The 20,272-nt window shown below is 37.0% G+C and overlaps 1 protein-coding gene across 3 annotated transcripts in view; it reads left to right on the top strand.

Annotated features, from left to right (window-relative positions):
- LOC117343528 (polypeptide N-acetylgalactosaminyltransferase 5-like) overlaps positions 1-20,272 on the top strand; it is a 190,618-nt gene that overhangs the window by 164,801 nt on the left and 5,545 nt on the right. For all 3 annotated transcript variants that reach the window (XM_033905909.1, XM_033905911.1, XM_033905910.1), the window contains 6 exons: positions 2,892-3,058; positions 6,960-7,124; positions 7,541-7,757; positions 17,133-17,250; positions 19,324-19,509; positions 19,856-19,984. In XM_033905909.1, the coding sequence (XP_033761800.1) occupies positions 2,892-3,058; positions 6,960-7,124; positions 7,541-7,757; positions 17,133-17,250; positions 19,324-19,509; positions 19,856-19,984 (982 nt within the window). The remainder of the gene's footprint in view (positions 1-2,891; positions 3,059-6,959; positions 7,125-7,540; positions 7,758-17,132; positions 17,251-19,323; positions 19,510-19,855; positions 19,985-20,272) is intronic.

Below are 20,272 nucleotides of genomic sequence, written 5' to 3'. Positions count from 1 at the left end.
AGTTTTAAGCCAACTTTACTAATACAGTGGAACTTCGTTAACTCGAAGTCGAAGGGACCACGAAAAAACTTCGAGTTATCCGAGTGTTCGAATTAAGCGAGTTATCGTTTTTGGTGAAAAGTTTGGTCAATATTTGTCAACATTATATAATCATTATAACTTCGCTCTGTCGCTCATCAGTTTAGTGTGAAGACTGGTCAATACATGTAAATATATATGTAATGTTTCGTTATGTCACTTGTAATTTGGTGTAGTTTTGCCGATATACAGTCACGATAAAGTTTCTTTCACTTAGTCACTTCAGTAACGATCTGATGTGCAAGTCATGTTTGCAAAAGGTAAACGATAAAACGGAATTCGACAAAATAACAAGTTATTAATGTCAAAACAAATAACCGTTTAAGTTTAACACAGATTGCATACAAAACATAACAGAACCATTACCTTTTATTGGACATATATAAAATACTGTTTGATCGGCCTACTTACTTTTTATTGATAACCACGCCATTTCCATGTGTATTAGCACCGGAAGTTGGGCTGCGCATGTGCGTATAAAATGTTACTGTAACTGAGTTGGCGTTTTACCCGATTTAATAGACAGCACTGACCGTTACAGTTGTACTCTGAACACCTCGGCAGTAATAACGCTATTGTTTCAGCAGTTTAAAGATTTAATAGGCGCCGGTGACTGTGTCATTTCTACACCTGTAAAAACATCAGCCGGGTAGATCTACCGGTGTGTCAGAGATTAGTTCCGCTTGAGCGAACGGGTAGATGAGTTGTTGATTATCGTGTGTACTGATATCGGCGACCGCCTTGGGAAATTACCTGATGTAAGTAAAGCAGTACTTTTTATCACCAAGACTTGTTGTTATAAGATTCAACCGACAATTTCTTTTATGAATTTATGAAACACTTATAATAGCATGTAGGTTAGTAGTGCCGATATGTTCAGTATTACAAACGGAATTTAGCTCTTAAAAAATGTCGGCGTTTGCCACCGATCGACGAAACTTATACTTCGAGTTATTCGAACATTTCAAGTAGGATTTTTATTGTTGGGACCAAATTTTTACTTCGTATTATCCGAGTTTTTCGAGTTATCCGAATTCGAATTATCCGAGTTTATTTTACTAAGATAAAGAGAGAATTCGGCCGGGACCGGCGAGGTACTTCGAGTTAAGCGGGGTATTCGAGTTATCCGAGTTCGAGTTAACGAAGTTCCACTGTAGTAAGGTTTTAAGCCAAGTTGTAGAGTAATTAAGGTTCAAAGACGACTTTACATAGAGTAAGGTTTTAAGCCAAGTTGTAGAGTAAGGTTATAAGTCGAGTTGTAGAGTAAGGTTATAAGTTAAGTTGTAGAGTAAGGTTTTAAGCCGAGTTCTAGAGTAAGATTTTCTTTTGTTAATTTGGAAACCCTTAGTGCCCCTTGTAATTGTAGGAATTTTAAGGAACAGCTGATTTTTGAAGTAATTCATTAGACTACCAGTCACTGTTCTATGACTATGATCACTAAAATAAACCCAACTTCTGAAATATATTCTTCTTTTTTCCCATTCATTTCTCAGATCAGATATTTTTCCTGATAATCTTAGAAAAGTGTTAACCAGCAGTGTTAGGGATGGGTTTTGTGGATGAAATATTAATTACTGGATGGTAACACTCGAGGGGCAGTTTAGTCCTACGGTATAGCTCAGCATAGCCTCGTATTTCTCATCAAACCAACACAGCTATTGGACATGCCCTACGTCATGGTGGGTGGTCTGGGAGAAGCTGAATGCTAGTCGTCATGGAAACAATTTGGTGGATTTGCGATTTATCTGCTGTTGTTTGGAGCTTTGTGACCACATTGGTAGTTTGGGATGGACGTAATTGGAATTTATTTTCAAATATTTTGCATAAAAAAAAAAGTTGTCAGTGTTATTCTCCTAAAGAAATGTATTGTGCAGGAATTCACTGAAACAACAAGGAATAAACGCAGATGTGAAACTAATTAACTGCAACACAACAAAGTTTAGTTAAGGTATATTTTTTAATATTTTTGTATTCTGGGCATTCTTGCGTTGAAGACTTTTTATCTTTTCTGTTTGTTCCACTGCACGAAAATGTTTCTTTTCATTCGCCATTTGTTAACAACTGAAAGGGAGATAACTCCACACAAAATATGAGGATTATTGCCAGGGGATATAATCACGTAGTTTTATATTTATTTCAACCAATCATAATAAGCTATTATATGAACTTGAGGAAGTGTTTAGATTTCTGGAGATTTGAAGACATATTGGGCATATCTTATCATAGAACAAAATTTTTGTTTTGCCTGACAATTGATATCATTTTAAAGATAATGCACTAATTTTATCTCACAAATACAAATTTAAGGTATGAATATATAGTAAACAAAGACATTAACATTATATATAGGTTTTAAGAAAAAAAATTTCACAATTGAATAATTTCCTACAAGAGATTTTCAAGGAGATTTTAAGATATCATGACACCTTCACACAGTTTGTGTTTCAGGCTGAAGAGGTCACCATTTTATTTAGAGAAAATCTTTTCAACCCTAAATCAATTTTGATCAAACTTCATGCATACCAATAGTTGCAATTTTCAGGAAAACTTCAATAAAGCTGCCAGGAATATCTTAAGAACAAAAATCCCCTGTATGTATTTGCCAAATTACTACTTATTGAAGATAACTGTTGCCATGTCTTCCATGCTAAAATTGAGGATGCCATCTAATTCCATAAAACAATAGCTACAAATGCCTTTGTACCATGTCAAATTGATTTATCAAAAACTCATATAAAAATACATAGATTTCCATAGACTCGTAATATAAAGATAGTCGGAGTATAAAGTGCAATTTAAAATTGTCTTTCCAGATGCCAATCTCTTCAGTACCAGGAAAAACTACCCGATACCAGTGTGGTGGTGTGTTTTCACAATGAGGCTTGGACAGTGCTGCTCCGAACTGTACACAGTATTATAGACAGATCCCCACCACATTTACTCCGGGAAGTTGTCCTCGTAGACGATTACTCTGACATGGGCAAGTATTATACCTATACACAGAGTTCAATGAGAAAATGTGGTTGGTGTTTTTAAGTAAAAATTATTATCCAAAATGCAAAACAATGAAACAACCAGGATTTCAACATGGCACTACTAAATTGACTTCCACTAACAGAAGCCAAATCCATTTCAACCCTGTACACTACATTTCATAAGACCTGTCAGTTTGATAACAATCTCTTGCACATCACACCTCAGTGTCCATAAGCTTCAAGGGGGAGGGGGGAACTATAGGTTTCCTACTCATCCGTCTGTCCATCCTTCCAGCCGTCTGTCAGTCTGTCCACTCAGTTTTACACATTTTTCTCAGCCATACCAACTTTCATGAGCATACCTTTGTATGTTCATGAAAGTTGGTATGTAACTTCAGTATGATAAGCTACAGATCAAGTTCGAAATTCAGGGTTTTAGAGTCAAGGTCAAGGTCACTGTTACTATTTTTAGATGGGGCCAGTAGGGTGCATGTATTGTATTAGGTAACTGAGTGTACTCAAAATGCCACACATAAAAAATCCAATGCTGGTTGTGATATATATACAAAAGTCTACTCGCCAACCTGAAGAAAGTAAATGTTCATTAAAAGGCTATGTGTAAAGTATAAAAAATGTCCTAACACAGAATGTAATATGGGACGTATCTTCATAGATTCTCTGTGCCTTATCCTCTAGTGTCTGAAAAGGGAGGCAGTTTGATCTGAAGAAGGCGGAGTGATTCTGATATATCATGGATATGATCAAGTGCTGTAGTGTCTAGATTTTGTTTTTTATTGTGCATCCAGAATGTAAAAAGAACAGTTCAGTTCGAGGTTATATACAATGTATATCAAAAGTTTGCTTCGAGGTTATGTATATTGAATGAAAGGTTTATAGACAGGAAAGAAAGAATAAATGCACAAAGTAAGTGTGACAAATTCCAAGTGTCTGTAAGTCGGAAAGAATAATGTGATGAAAATCAAATATGAAAGATGATTTCCATAAAAAAAGGCAGATGAGGTTTCTGGTTTTGGTCAGATTCTGTGTGATACAGTTTATGTATGGGTTTGACAAGATCTGCCGGCCATAAGGTTAATGCCGGCCATCAATTCTGGAGAATTGTAGACTGCATTGTCAGTCCATGATGGATGGAGCTTGGGCCGAATTTCATTTACCGGAGGAGATAAGATGAAGCAGCGCCATCTTAAACAGTTTACATTCGCCTCCCAAGGGAGACAACCATATGCTGTTGTGCAGATTATGTCACATGAGAGAAAGAATCATATGGCCTTCCATGTCTTATCTGAATCGCAATGCTCCCATATCATCGACAGCGAACTGGAGTACGGCTGCTGCAGAATTTAATGTTTTTACTCAGAAATAATTTTTTTTTATCAATAACACTATATTTCCTCAAAATCATTTATTTCCACCTTATTTAAAATATAGGGATATATATACACATACTTGAGATTAATACAAATGACATGTGACCTTATGGCTTCTAAAATCACTAAAGACACTGCTTCTATGATAATTCAATGAGTAGTTATCTGTTAAAGTCGTAGATCAATCTTTCTTCAGAAATTGCCCTATTCTCTCCCAGAGCATTGAAGTTAATTCCGTTTTCACAAAAAGAGAAATCAAATTTTCCTCATGAAACATTTCGAATCACATATTAAGATTTGGCCGGCAGGAGTCATGGGACGGCATATAGCGATATCACATCAAGATTCGATGATACTACCAGCATGTATATAGTCTCGAATGGTTTTCGTTGTACATTGTTTAATATAACACACCAATATATCATGCAGCAGAGATTGTATTTCCTATAAACTTTAATGAGAGTATATCGCTGATAGGAAACCCCCTGTAGATGAGCTTTGATGGATATTGTAAGCCTTCGCTTTGAATATCTCAATCACAACAATAACCTTGCTACTTTTGGAGTCCTGTCCTGTAATCTGTGTGTTTCACTTTCTCTGTGTCAGCGAGAGGCTTGTTCTCAGAACGAAGATCAAAGAAGCTGTATTCCTGCTAAACTCTCTAGTGACACTGATTATCTGGCCTATGTTGTATTGATGCAGGAACGAAAGCTTTGTTCAGGAATTAATGTATTACATTCATATTAAAAAATCTTGGTAGCCCCAGGTATTGGTGTATGAGGAATTATATTGAAAATGGTTCTTCCATAATTCAATAAGTCTACTCTACAGAGAATTTCACAAATTGATAACTAGTCCACTAGCTGTATCTACAAATTAAGCTTCCCTTAAGAATGAAGCCATGAGGAAAGCAGATAGATATAACCGATCGTTCAATCTGTTCTTTATCGAAAATTTATAGTGTTCTGATGGATTGAGAACCAGAATTTCTACTGCCAAGATCTAGAACTGATATCTTTAGACATTACTCTCAAGACAGTTTAGTGAAATCTGATTTACATGCATTGTGTTCAGTAATAATCACATTTAAGTCATAAATCCAAAACTTCAATCGACATTTTTTTGAGAGGAATAGTTCTGATGTTCACAAATGTTAACAGATAGCATGTAACATGTTCTGATGAGAGAAAAACACACTGTAACCATGGAAACATCTGTGTCGCCATTGCGCCTGAATGTTGATCCCTACTTTGAGCAACTCATTACTTGTAATTTCAGAACACATTGCTACATTTTTCAGAATACAACTGTCTGTGTTATGTTCTGTGGTTAAAAACTTTTAAATTTGAAAAGCTTTTGTTTAAGTGTTCACTAAGGATTAATTTCATTTATGTAAATGAAGAATCTTTCTCACTGTCGACTTTTTGTGGTACTCTAAAGTTGTATGCCTTATAAAATCTTATAAAAGTTTTTTTTCCTTTAAGTTTCTTCCATGCCTGTTCTAATCATCATAAAAGAATGAATAAATCTCTTTTATTTGTTCCATTACAAATATTATGTTCCGTCAAGGAATTGTTTTTTCATTCAGAACTCTTTGTCATAGCTAGAACTCACCTTGGTAAAGAAAATCAATTTGCCTTGTAGGCCAATTTTATTTCATAACAGGATTTGATGTGATATAAATGTAGAATTATAGTAGTTTAACAGCATATTGTGTAAAGTCAGACAATAAAATAGCTACAACATGAACATACAGAACATAGAGTAAAATCAGTTGATAGAATAGCCATAAAAAGGACATACAGATCGTTGTGTAAAATCAAATGATAGAATAGCCATAAACAGGACACACAGAACATTGTGTAAAATCAGATGATAGAATAGCCATAAACAGGACACACAGAATGTTGTGTAGATGAAAAGACAAATCATCAGAATTTGTGCATTCGTTATATTAATTGCACCAGAACATCAAAATTAGAGCTTTTTGAAGAACAATGTCACAAAACACCAAAATTAGAGCTTTCTGGGGAACAATGTCATAAAATACCATAATTAGAGCTTTCTGAGAAACAATGTCACAAATCACCAAAATTAGAGCTTTCTGAGAAACAATATCACAAAACACCAAAATTAGAGTTTTTTGAAGAACAATGTCACAAATCACCAAAATTAGAGCTTTCTGAAGAACAATGTCACAAAACACCAAAATTAGAGCTTTCTGAGAAACAATGTCTCAAAACACCAAAATCAGATTTTGAGATCCAGCCTAAAATGTTTTTACCTTCAGTATATATACCTGGTGTTAATTTTTATGAGAAAACCACTCAGCTAGAATCATTCGGTACTAATCCTCGATATTAACACAAAGAAGCTGTAATGGTATAGAGGAAGTGTTACTAACAGAAACAATCCACTCAGACGGGTCTACATGTGTATCCACTTACTTTTGTTAAACCTGCTTTCGTTTTATAGTCTTGAGGATAAGATTTAATGATTTGATTTTCCCATTTTACAGATCACCTGAAAGAGCCTTTAGAAACTTACATGGCGAAATTAGGCAAAGTGAAAATTGTCAGAACTAAAAAGCGAGAAGGATTAATACGGGCCCGGTTGCTAGGATACTCAGCATCTACTGGAGATGTTCTGACGTACCTGGACTCCCACTGCGAATGTACTGAAGGTGATACAATCTTCTTTAATTGTTTGGCTCGTTTAACAAGGCTCTGCTTTAATTCTTAAAAATCAATTGTTTTAATTTGTATTATTTCTTTGGCCCAGAGACAAAGCAACATGTGACTAATATTAAATGATTTGTCATCTTTAATTGATATTAAAGATTTTTTTTAAATCTTTAAACTTTGAATATTTCCTGTATAAGGAAATAATCTTAATAATAAATGTTATGGTTTCCTTGTGTTGTCACCAGCTACTACAAGGAGACACCTTTTAGAAATGTTCTTGGCTGTTCATTGGATTATAAATGCAGCCAACATGATAGACCTATATTGTAGTTCTATATATAGTTTTTACATAATTATTTGGACATAGCAGCTAACAAGTGTCCACTTTTAACTGACCATTTCTTCTACTCTGCAGGATGGTTGGAACCCTTGTTAGACAGAATTGCAACCAATAATTCTATAGTCGTCTGTCCTGTCATCGATGTCATCGAAGATGACTCATTCAAATACCAATATGGCAGTGCCAAAAGCACAAGCATCGGGGGATTTGATTGGAACCTTCAGTTTAACTGGCACGCCATCCCAGAATACGAACGTCAGCGTCGACAATACAAGGACTATATGCCAGTCAGGTACGTCGCTATGTAACAACATGGAATAGTTTTGTTGTCAAAATATTCCTGGCTTAAAAATATTCAATATAATCCAGTTGATACATGAAATTATACGAAGATGAAGTTTTAGGTGACAATCTGTCGATGATATTTTTATTAAATCTACGATAGAATTGTGTTCACGGAGAAAATCGTCACATTAAACCGTCACAGACATGTACAGGTAGCGATCACTAAAGTATTAATCCCCTGGTAGAGAATCAGATTAAGCAGAATTATTAGATTGGATCAGTACACATAGAAAAGTTCTATGTGATCAAAATGAATTAGAAATTTGACAATTTTTATTTTCATGTAAAGGTTACAAACTTTTAAGAAAAACTGGTATTTCAGATGGAATAATGACAAAATCCTCACACTTAGCTGGGCAGTTTTGTTGTGTAAACGAAATGAAACTAAAATCAACACTATTAACTATGACAATACAAACAAATGTTGTCACAAAGTTGTATAGAAGTGAAAAACGTACTATTTGTTTTCCATTTAAACTCATGCAAGATCCTTTATGCGTGTGTTTCTGAAAAGTTAGAAATGCGACACAATCTCATTATATCAAAAGAGGTTAGAAATATATTTTTTATCTCCACAACATTAAATCAAGCTGAACAGACAAAATTTTAATAAGATAAATTGGTGAAGAGGGAACACTAGTGTATCAATTAGCTGTATAGTAAAATTTGCCTCTCACAAATCCTTCCCACCAATTCTTGCAGAATGCACCCATCTCCGCTCTGAGCAATTATATTCAAGATGGGTACAAAGCATGTTTTAGTTGAGGCATTGTTAGCGAAATTAGTGCGAGTTGATTAGCACGGAGAAAAACTGAAAAACTTCCTTACCAATTTGACTTTGAGAAGAGAATGATTATCATGTTAAAAACGTGTTGATTATTTGAAATTACATCACATGGAGGAGGGAAAATGAAGTAGAAAATTAAGACAGTTCTCTAGAATTCGTAAAATTATGTCATTTCCAGGAAAGAAATTGAAATACAAAATTAACAACCTACAGAAGTAGGAATCACTTGACAGCTCGACGAATCGTAATGGAGTTAAATTTTTCAAATTACGAATAAAAGATTGCAGCATTTTGAATGTGATCAGGGAAAATCGGTCTTTATAGTTCTAGCGTAAAATTGAAGGGTTCTTTTTTTATTCATTCTTCCCTTCACCCAAAACAGGCTACAATTAAATTCTCCTCTACCAGGCATTGGCAATCTTGTTCTCACCATGCATGATAGAACCAAAAACGGTAGTCTAATTCTCACAAGGCTACATGTAGCTGGAACATTTATAACAGCAGCTTGCTTCTCGCCAGTCTAGAACTTAGGTGGCACTGCAGTCTTGTAGACATGTAATTAGTGGGTCCAATAATGGGAGCTACATGCTGTCACAGTTTGTGGACAGTAACATTATTGCTACCATTATCATCAATCTAGCCATTTTGAATACATTTTTTTCTCATATTTTGAGCTTGTTATCTCAAATAAATTCAATAAGTGAAATGTTTTTGAGTTGAGATGTAATATTCGCTAAAGTCTTTTCATGTAGTATCCATCGTACCAAAAGTTACCGATACCTGATGAAAAGGGAGTTTGAGTTGGAACTCTCTAAAGGTCATGTGACCCACCTAAGGGTGCGATTTGTGTGTCATGACATGGCCTTGGCTGTGACGTATCAACCAAGGAGCATGTCTTGAATTTAACTTTCGGCTGTAAGTTCTAACATGAGGCTGTCAATTTATTTGAGATCTTCACATAATGTCAGTTTGGTTTGTCAAGCCACACACCAAACGCATACTGGCATTAAGGTCTATCAGGATTGAATCAACTCAAACCCACCCTTGTTTGGATAAGAAATAGCCAGTGGAAAATTGATAATAAAACAAAAATTGGTTGTCACGGAAACTATGAAAAATTGTTATTTTAGGATTCGCTGAGGATATATGGCTTTACATTTCGTTATTATGTAATCACCAGTCGCACGTCACTGTTTTAATCTTTGGGGGATGGGAACAGTGCCAAAAGCTAGATCACCCTTATGTTGAGAGATACTGAATCGGCAAGAACTATGGATTTAATTACAGTTTTTCTTTTCACCCCTATCTTCAATTTACCTAAAAAAAAAAAAAATTAAAAATTCATGAAATTTCACAGCTATATGAGAGCGTATGAACAAGTCCAGGTAAGCCATCAGCTGTTCTACACTGCAGTATAAATAGTTGTACATGGATGTTAACCGTCAAACAACAGGCATAGCTCTGTCACCTCTTCTTCCGCTGTTTTAATAGTAAAATTGATTTCTGCAGGCCAAAGTTTCTTGTTTTGTTTCCGCAGTGATGTGCCGGAGACCTGTCTGGTAGTGTTAAGTTATTTTACTTTTAAATCAATAACTTGACTTGGATATCTGCGATCGGTAATGGATCGTTCTGCCTCACACCTGCTCACCAATGGTCTCTACGGGGAGCCCTAAAATAGCTGTGTTAGTGGCTTCCTTATCTACAACTATATAGGGTACATGTGGCTCCCACAGGAAGTCTTAGTATAGCCTCGAAACAAAATGGTCTTATCTCTATTTCTAATCATTAATGATCAGAACAACTCTTGACACTTACAGAAAAAGAAATGACAATACCAAACTCCATGTTGATTCTGCTTTATCACAATGTTTCAAGTTTTTTACTTGGATGACTACGATTCTATACATCAGATTGTCTTTATTCAACTGGTACATTAATCTACAGACTCCTAAGACCAGGTCAGAATCTTATAACTCCTACAAAAACTACATGTAGATCTTATTGTACCTACATACACAGTTAGGAATTCTCCAATCAAGGGGAAATCTTAGTTAAAATGTGTTGGCAGGGTTGTTCTGTATCAATATGGGAAATCATCAAAAGTTGGCTCTGGCCTAATGTGAACACCTGTCGGAAAATACTACTCCAATTCTCCTATTTTTCTCTATTTTCTAGGTTTTTAGATTTCAAGCTAATCATTCTTTTTCTGGTACCGTGTAATTTAATTGTGTAAGAATTAATTAAAGCTAAATCTTATTATAATATATTATATTATTATGTTCACAAGCAGCCACCATTATTTCAGAACATTACACACTAATTATAGATCCACAATGGAAGGGATGTTATAGTATGTCTACAGGTCTGTAGGGGAGGTAACTTTGGTATAATTATGTCTAGATCAGCAATGCAAGGGGAGGTAACTTTGGTATAATTATCTCTAGATCTACAATGTAAGGGGAGATAACTTTGGTATGATTATCTCTAGATCTACAATGTAAGGGGAGGTAACTTTGGTATAATTATATCTAGATCTACAATGTAAGGGGAGATAACTTTGGTATAATTATCTCTAGATCTACAATGTAAGGGGAGGTAACTTTGTTATAATTATCTCTAGATCTACAATGTAAGGGGAGGTAACTTTGGTATAAGTATATCTAGATCTACAATGTAAGGGGAGGTAACTTTGGTATAATTATATCTAGATCTACAATGTAAGAAGAGGTAACTTTGGTATAATTATCTCTAGATCTACAATGTAAGGGGAGGTAACTTTGGTATAAGTATATCTAGATCTACAATGTAAGGGGAGGTAACTTTGGTATAATTATATCTAGATCTACAATCTACAAGGTAACTTCGGTATGATTATGTGTAGCAATAAATACAAAGGGAGGTAACTTTGGTATGATTATGTTTAGACCTGAAGTGCAAGGGGAGGTAACTTTGATATGATTTTGGATTATGTCTAGACCTGCAATGTAATTGAAAGTAACTGATGTTTATTTTTTAAGCTCTGGAATACAAGAACAGGGGGCAACATTAATCTAAGTCTACATCTGAAACTACAATAAAGACCATACTTTTCCCTTGCATGGGATAAGAATCAAATTCTGACTTCTTATTTACTTCTAAATACAAAATCAGTGAAATATTCACCAAGATGTTGGTTTCATTTTTGTGTTATATCCAGAGCATAGAAGACCACTATTTGTTTGGCTGATAGAGAAGTTGTAAAAAAGAGCTGGCGTTTGGTTGGTCGTCCCTGCGTACATATTAGGTGTATGTCAGCACACCATTGTGATAATGGCTGTACCATATATAATTTCCTTAGAAATCTTTGTCTTTCATTCTGATTCTCTGAGACAAGCTCTGTTCTATGGATATCACAAAGACAGGGCTGTTGAAAGGGACTTCCTGTGCCGAAGCTCGCTGTATGATTTATTAATTAACCAGCTCAATAGATTGGAGCACTGTGTGTCCAAAGATTTACCGGGGCGAGATCAACCTGTAAGCCATATATAGGCTTCCATGGCAGAACCACTAACATGGATAATTGATTTACGATTCAAATTCCGTCCAGGAAATTGTCGGAAATTAGAGGGTTTTTTGTCTGTAGCTTCACATGTCTACAGGAATGGATACCACCATGATTGACAGGTCTGGAGATGGTGCCTTAGGGTGGGGATAGGTCAGTTTAGTGACTTAGGTACAGGAAAGATGATGGGGAGGGTTTGGGGCGTGGGAAGGGTTGTTGAGAAACAGCTGTTAGTGAGGACAGGATGGTATGGAGGGGTTTGGGGCTGGGGAAGGGTTGTGGGTGGGGAAAACAGTTGTGTGTTAGAAGGGACATGATGGTGGGGAGGGGTTTGGGGCTGGGGAAGGGTTGTGGGTGGGGAGAAACAGCTGTGTGTTAGAAGGGACATGATGCTGGGGAGGAGTTTGGGGCTGGGGAAGGGTTGTGGGTGGGGAGAAACAGCTGTGTGTTAGAAGGGACATGATAGTGGGGAGGGGTTTGGGGCTGGGGAAGGGTTGTGGGTGGGGAGAAACAGCTGTGTGTGTGAAGTGACAGGATGGTGGGGAGGGGTTTGGGGCTGGGGAAGGGTTGTGGGTGGGGAGAAACAGCTGTGTGTTAGAATGGACATGATAGTGGGGAGGGGTTTGGGGCTGGGGAAGGGTGGTGGGTGGGGAGAAACAGCTGTGTGTGTGAAGGGACATGATGGTGGGGAGGGTTTGGGGCTGGGGAAGGGTTGTGGGTGGGGAGAAACAGCTGTGTGTTAGAAGGGACATGATGGTGGGGAGGGGTTTGGGGCTGGGGAAGGGTTGTGGGTGGGGAGAAACAGCTGTGTGTGTGAAGGGACAGGATGGTGGGGAGGGGTTTGGGGCTGGGGAAGGGTTGTGGGTGGGGAGAAACAGCTGTGTGTGTGAAGTGACAGGATGGTGGGGAGGGGTTTGGGGCTGGGGAAGGGTTGTGGGTTGGGAGAAACAGCTGTGTGTGTGAAGTGACAAGATGGTGGGGAGGGGCTTTGGGCTGGGGAAGGGTTGTGGGTGGGGAGAAACAGCTGTGTGTGTGAAGTGACAGGATGGTGGGGAGGGGTTTGGGGCTGGGGAAGGGTTGTGGGTGACAGATGTGTGTGTGAAGGGACAAGATGATGGGGAGGGGCTTTGGGCTGGGGAAGGTTGTGGGTGACAGATGTGTGTGTGAAGGGACAGGATGGTTGGAATTCAGGAGGGGAAGGTTTAGTTGGTAGGGCTTGGGAATGGTTGTGAGGGGTGGAGAAGATGTAGGTTGGGGGATTGGTGGAGGGGTGGGGTTTGTGCGTGAGAGGTTGGGGGATTGGTGGAGTGGTGGAGGGGTGGGGTTTGTGCGTGAGAGGTTGGTGGATTGGTGGAGTGGTGGAGGGGTGGGGTTTGTGCGTGAGAGGTTGGTGGATGTCATAACCACTATAGTTAAGATACAAGGTAAACATCTTTGTCACCAATGTGGTGGCCAATATTCATTGGACTCTTTTGCTTATATTTCAGGTATTCAAAACAAACTTGAACATGTGTTTCTCATCATCAAACAAAAATGCTGTTCCATCCGATGCTTTTGGGTTTTACTGATATAAAATGTTAGTTGAAAAGGATAGTAATGAAAACTAGTACCTGTTTAGTGACTTACTACCCAGGCAGTGCAAGGCTATCTGACTGCTAGTTATGGGTTACAAGTTCACTATTACAAATTGTATCATACATATTCAAACTCAATATAATACTCCTAACTCTGCATTTTCTCATTGTTATGCCATTAGAGAACGAGTGGAGTGGAAGGGCATGATCTCTCTGTGAATCTTTAATTAATTTCATTCTGAGACACTGTCATCCTCTTTTTAGGTTTCCTGTTGATTTGATGTAGCTTGTTCTCGTAATACAGATATTTTTTTCTCAATTGACCATATTTTCATGATAAAATGACAGATTCAAATTTTATAATCATATTGAATTTCACGAGGTGTCCATCTGTCAGTACATATTGTAATAACAGTCACAGGAGAACGGCTGTAATAGCCACAATTTTAGATATCTTGCCGAGGGAGTGTTAGATTTGAACCCGTCAGATTACAAGATTGATGTTTGGCACAGAGGTGATTGGACTATTAGTACCAGTAAATTTTCAACTTATGTCATTAACAGAGATTTCCAATGATAAAAATGGAATCAATATGACAAATCACAGCTTCTGATAACTTGTACTCTTGTGGAGAGCTTGTTACGGGCAGCGTCACTCGTGTTCTTACGGAGTTACAGCTTCGTTCAGCGTGGTTATCGCTGCATTTTACTACGGGGCATTGAATTCCATGTTAAATTGAGCGAGTACACATCGACAGAAATTCAGGGTTTCTTTTTACAATTTACTGTAGTATTTGTTAAAGTCGGAAGGAATTATGCCAGTGTTCATTATGCAATTGAGTTGTTGGCTATAACGTGTTGTGGAATCTCTTGCCTCCCAAGAGGCCATTCATTGATGAAGTGTTGGAAGCCAGGAGAACACTTGTTGGAAATATTTCTAATTCCAATTGGAAAACGCATCAGTTAAAGTTAGAGATGTTTCTTGTTTTTCCTTCCAGTTCTCAATCTGTCAAAAACAATTATTGATACAAGTATTTAAGACTTAATACAACACTTTCACATGCAGAGTTAAGCTAACAATGCTGTGGGGCAGATGGTTGAAGATCCCTTAATTAAAATGTTTTTAGAATATTAAATAGTAGAAGTACATAATTGTCTCTTCAGCTTAATCCTAATTTTTTAAAAGATATCAGAGATTCCAGATGAATTAATGATCTAAAGTGAAGTGAATATTAGTGTTAGTGAAAAAATCAAAGTGCTGGCAGAAATTAAAATCCATCTTTGATCATCTTTAATTCACCAATAATCTGATAATCTTCACTGTCTGACAAAAAGGCTGAGACAATTATACTACAAAAAACAAAACAAAAACAAACATCCGAGATTATTGCACTTCCCCTACAATATTATAACATGGGTTTAGTCCAATTTAGATTTTCCTGGCTTCCCTTCCCGGATTTCCAAAAATGCTGACTCCTATCATCATTGATGATCCTAGAGGGAGGCTGAATGATACATTTTATTTGGTCTATACTCTATCTATTATTGATATATAAGCACGATGTCCACTTGTGAGTCTTTAGAACAATGATTTAATACCTCGGAGACTTCTACACATGTTTTCTTTTGTTCTTTTTCAAAATCTGTCCATTATGGATTCTAAATCTTTTGAGCCTTCTGATGGTCATTGATATGAAATGCTATTTTTAGCTCGCCAGGACAAAGTCCAGTAGAGCTATTCGTTTACCCTGGTCTCAGCGGCATAGACAGCTTAAGGTTCAAGTTTTTATAGAACAGTGTTGTGTCAATACTAATGAGGATACAGCTTAGGTATTTGACAGGAGTGTTCCTTGTGACAAGACCTTTCCATTTGTACTTTTGTGGACCTGCTGACCTTGACCATGACCTTTGACCTACTTTTGAAAAACTTTAGTCTTGCCCACAGTATGTTAACTGTACAAGATAGGGCTTTCATATTTGACAAGTGTTTCCCTTGTGACAAGACCTTTCCATTGGTAGTACATTTGCAGACCTGCTAATCTTGACCATGACCTTTGACCCACTTTTGAAAAACTTTAGTCTTGCCCACAGTATGTTAACCATATGAGATAGGGCTTCCATATTTAACATCTTTGCTCCTTGTGACCATTTCACTTGTACTGCATTTGTGGACCTACTGACCTTAACCATGACCTATATTAAAAAAGAAATATCAAATTTCAACCCACTCAGGGAGCTAGGTAGTCTTCTGACAAATCTTGTTAATTCTCTTAGAAGAAAAACATTATTAGTTCAAAGGATTATGTGTGGAAGGCCTGTCCTCTCTGATACACTACCCAGCATCAGTCTGTCTGCATCGCCATCAGCCCGCCGCCATCGACCCACCAGCCATACCAGCATATTACTTGTGACCATCAACACCTTAATTAAATTCCGATCAGCTGATCTAATCTGAACAGGACTTGATCAGGTCGTGGTGCATCGTCTGCGTACTAATAGTGTACTCCAGCACACACTCGAGACGGATAAATGGACTGGTCAATTGGTCAGTGCATGAGCAAATAGTTGTGTGAGGCTTGTGAATGTTTTTGGGTAAATAGGCCAGTGTAATGTGATGGCTAATGAAATGCGTTTGGTAAATAGACCTGTGGGTTGATGCCTTATAAATGTTTTTTTTTTTTTTTTGGTAAATGAACCAGTCTTGTGATGTCTAGTAAATATGGTTTTGGTAAATAGACCTGTGGGTTGATGCCTTATAAATTTTTTTTTTTTTTTTTTTGGTAAATGAACCAGTCTTGTGATGTCTAGTAAATATGGTTTTGGTAAATAGACCTGTGGGTTAATGGCCACTAAATATTTTTCAGTTAATTATGAGATTGATTATGATGGTTTGATAAGCATTGATATAATAAACTTTACCTATTTAAAACATTTATAAACTAGTTATTATATTGTCGACCTGGATGGAAATTAAGGTGCAGAGGGACCCATACTTTTTCACTTTTCAGTGATAGACATGAAGATACCCTATCAACTATATCTTCATTACTGCTCAATAAACATTAATCAGACAATAGATTTACATAGATAACTCGTGACTCGGCTGTCACCCTTACTCAGTTGACTCGGCTGTCACCCTTACTCAGTTGACCTGGGTTGTTTTATCCTGTGTTGATGGGGACATCAATTTAGACATGTTAATGGCATACAAAAATGTACTCTGTCAAGTCTCCAGTTTTAGATTGGATCTTGAACCTCCATTTCATTTCAGTATTTTGAAAATGAAATCTATTATTCTACTATCAGTGGGTACAATAACTTTCCTAACTGAATCGGAGCTAGATCTCCTGTTTCTCAGTAGTCCCCTACACAGATATACACAACATTGTGTGACAACTGTCTATGTTTCTCTGTTAACAGATCCCCTACAATGGCTGGAGGACTGTTCTCCATCAGCCGGGAATACTTCACAAAGATCGGCACCTACGACCCCGGAATGGACATTTGGGGTGGAGAGAACTTGGAAATGTCCTTCAGGGTAAGTGCTGATATTGTTGTCAACTATAAAGACACCATTTATTTCCTGAAGTCAACCATTCAGTCAGTGAAGAGTACCTATAAATTCTGTCACAGGGACTTATTTTAAAGGTACAGATTCCCAACTCATAGTCCCTACAAGTGTGTTATAAGAATCAGGGGTTTTACCCATCAGAGGGCGAACTGTTTGAATTATACATTTTAGCTCACATGTTGCCTGTTTTCTACATTAAAAACATTTTTTAGCACGTTTTCTCATGAAGCACCTCATTGATCTTTCTGAAATTTGCATTCACTAGGGAACCTTGTTATGCATTATCTTATTTTGAAACTGATCAGAAACCAAGATGGCTGAAAGGCAGCCATCTTGGATTTTGAGAGTTGAAGTTTCTTAGTGCTGTTATCTGAAAATTCACATGAGTGTTCCCCCTGTGGTGATGAATCTTCCGAACAATGTAGAATACTAACATTATCAGAAGTACAAATCACTTTGAATTTTTGAACTCGCCTGGAAAAGTCTTGGAATTTGGCATTTTTTTTAGCATTAGAAGGCCCTTGGGTTTCTTGTTTAGCTTCAGGCTAGAGGGAAATTCCCTTTGACAGAGAAGCTAACCTGGAAGCTTTGGTTTGTGAGTTTATTCCTAGTAGAAGGAAACTACCAGCTTTTCTGATACCGCTATCATCAGTGGTATTTGTGTCTTCCTGTCACTGTAACCATGACAATTGCAGCCTTTGTCATGTTATCCTGGTGTGAGCAGATGTTGACAGGATGCTTCTCTTGTCTTTCTGGCTTAAATTATATGCTTGGAATATCAATGTATCCCTGACATGGAACTTGCATAGTTTAATTGTGCCTGCCAACCTGAACTTGGTGAGTTTTTACAACATTTGTACAAACTACATCAGATTTCAAATGTAGTCAAATCCTACATGTATAGTTGAGGTCTAAAAACTGTTAATTTTTTTCTTTGTGAGTAAAGGAAATTTAGGAGGCTGTTTTATGTATCATGACAAGGGACAATCACTAACACAGAGAAATTAATGAAAGACTTTGTCTTTGAATTGGATCTCTTTTACAAAATAATGACCATCTTTCTTTACCAAGCACATGCAATACAGATTTTTCTTAAATTCAATGGAACACGTTTACGGCTGTGAATGGGATCTGTTACCGTAGCGACCAAACCGGAATAAACAGAATTGCTCAATAATAAGTAGAGAATGTTTCTTGTGTTAGGTTTTAGTGGAATACAGGGACTGAAAACACACGTCATATTAAATTTGTGGAAGTATTTACGACTGCATGCCGATAGGTCGCAGGTCTGTACTGTTGGTCTCCGGGGGTCCACTAGCCATTTTTATGGTTCCACAGCCTCACTTAATGGTAATACACATATTTGTCTGACATTTTTTCCTGACACAACATTTAGCATGAGAGGAGACAATTTCACCAAATTACCTAGTGTTGCGTGTCAGGCCTTATCACGTGGACACAATTGACTTTTGATAAAGATGGTCTGGACTGACCTGTATAAAAATCGTTACACTGGGGTTTCCCTGGTGATCTGTACAGCCAGCATGGCAGGAAGACATTGCCACGAAAGAAAGCAACTGGATAAAGAGAGTGGAGAAAGATTTCCAGTGATTTAACTAAGGAAATACATCATAGATCATACTTGTCCTAGTTTGAATGTGTGGTATTATAATGTATTGGTACTATCAACAAAATGACCTTGACCTTTGTTGTGTTTTTATTGACCTTTGACCCTTATAATGATAATATCTACAATGTGACCTTGGCCTTTGAAGTGTTTTATTGACATTTGACTTTTATATTGAAATTATCTACAATGTGACCTTGACCTTTGTGACATTTTGACATTTTGACATTTGACCTTTTAACAAAAATGTTTGATGTTGTATTTTTCTTTCTACAATATGACCTTGACCTTTGTGGTGTTTTATTGACATTTGTCCTTTATAACAGGTTTGGATATGCAGTGTTGTATTCATACTATCCACAATATGACCTTGACCTTTGAGGTATTTTATTGACATTTGACCTTTATAACAGGTTTGGATGTGCGGTGGAACGCTTGAGATCATCCCATGTTCACATGTAGGCCACATCTTCAGGAAACGTAGTCCATACAAATGGAGGTCAGGGGTCAATGTGGTGAAGAAAAACTCAATCCGATTGGCCGAGGTCTGGATGGATGACTATAAGAACTATTACTATGAACGATTTAACAATGATCTGGTGAGTTTTTGTTTTAGTAATATCAATTTAATATGGTATATAATAATGGCCCTAAATCATAAACATATGATCAATGATTTGGTTTTGAGATCATTGTGTAAAATTTTCTCCTAGAATAAGTTCTCACAGCACATGCATATACATGCATTTCAGTTCTTTGAAAAACTCTTGAGGTACTGCTAATTGCGATTTCAATTTCAATTTCAAATAGTTTTATTGACATAGAAATGTTACAAAGGGATTGGACATAGTCAGAGCCTATTTAAGTCCTCTCCGTAATTGTGATAAAGGTTAATTGATCTCGAGTGTCAATTTAATACAAATGTGATATTTCCTTTGTCTACAGGGTGATTATGGCGATGTTTCGGAGAGGAAATCACTGAGAAAAAAACTGAACTGTAAATCATTTGACTGGTTTGTGAAAAATATTTATCCCGATCTCTTTGTACCCGGAGAAGCTGTAGCATCAGGGGAGGTAAGCCACACAGAAAAACCTATATACGATATACATGTAACTGTAAGCTGTCACAACTCCTAGGGATAAAACAGGGTGTGTTTTGTAACTTTGAAAACAAACATTAAAAAGACTCAAGATGAAAAAGATGAAAATTATTCATAAATACTTGACCAGGCATACAATCCGTATTTAACATACTTTGTATAATTTTGTACTGTAACAAGGCCAAACCAATGTGTGTTGATAGTTAAATGTCTGTGTATAATTTTGTACTGTAAATAGGCCAAACTAATGTGTGTTGATACC

The sequence above is a fragment of the Pecten maximus genome, chromosome 15 (genome assembly GCF_902652985.1).
Source record: "Pecten maximus chromosome 15, xPecMax1.1, whole genome shotgun sequence".
NCBI classification, from domain to species: Eukaryota; Metazoa; Mollusca; class Bivalvia; order Pectinida; family Pectinidae; genus Pecten; species Pecten maximus.
The sequence above is the reverse complement of the archived record's forward strand: the minus strand, read 5'-3'. Positions and strand labels throughout refer to the sequence as shown.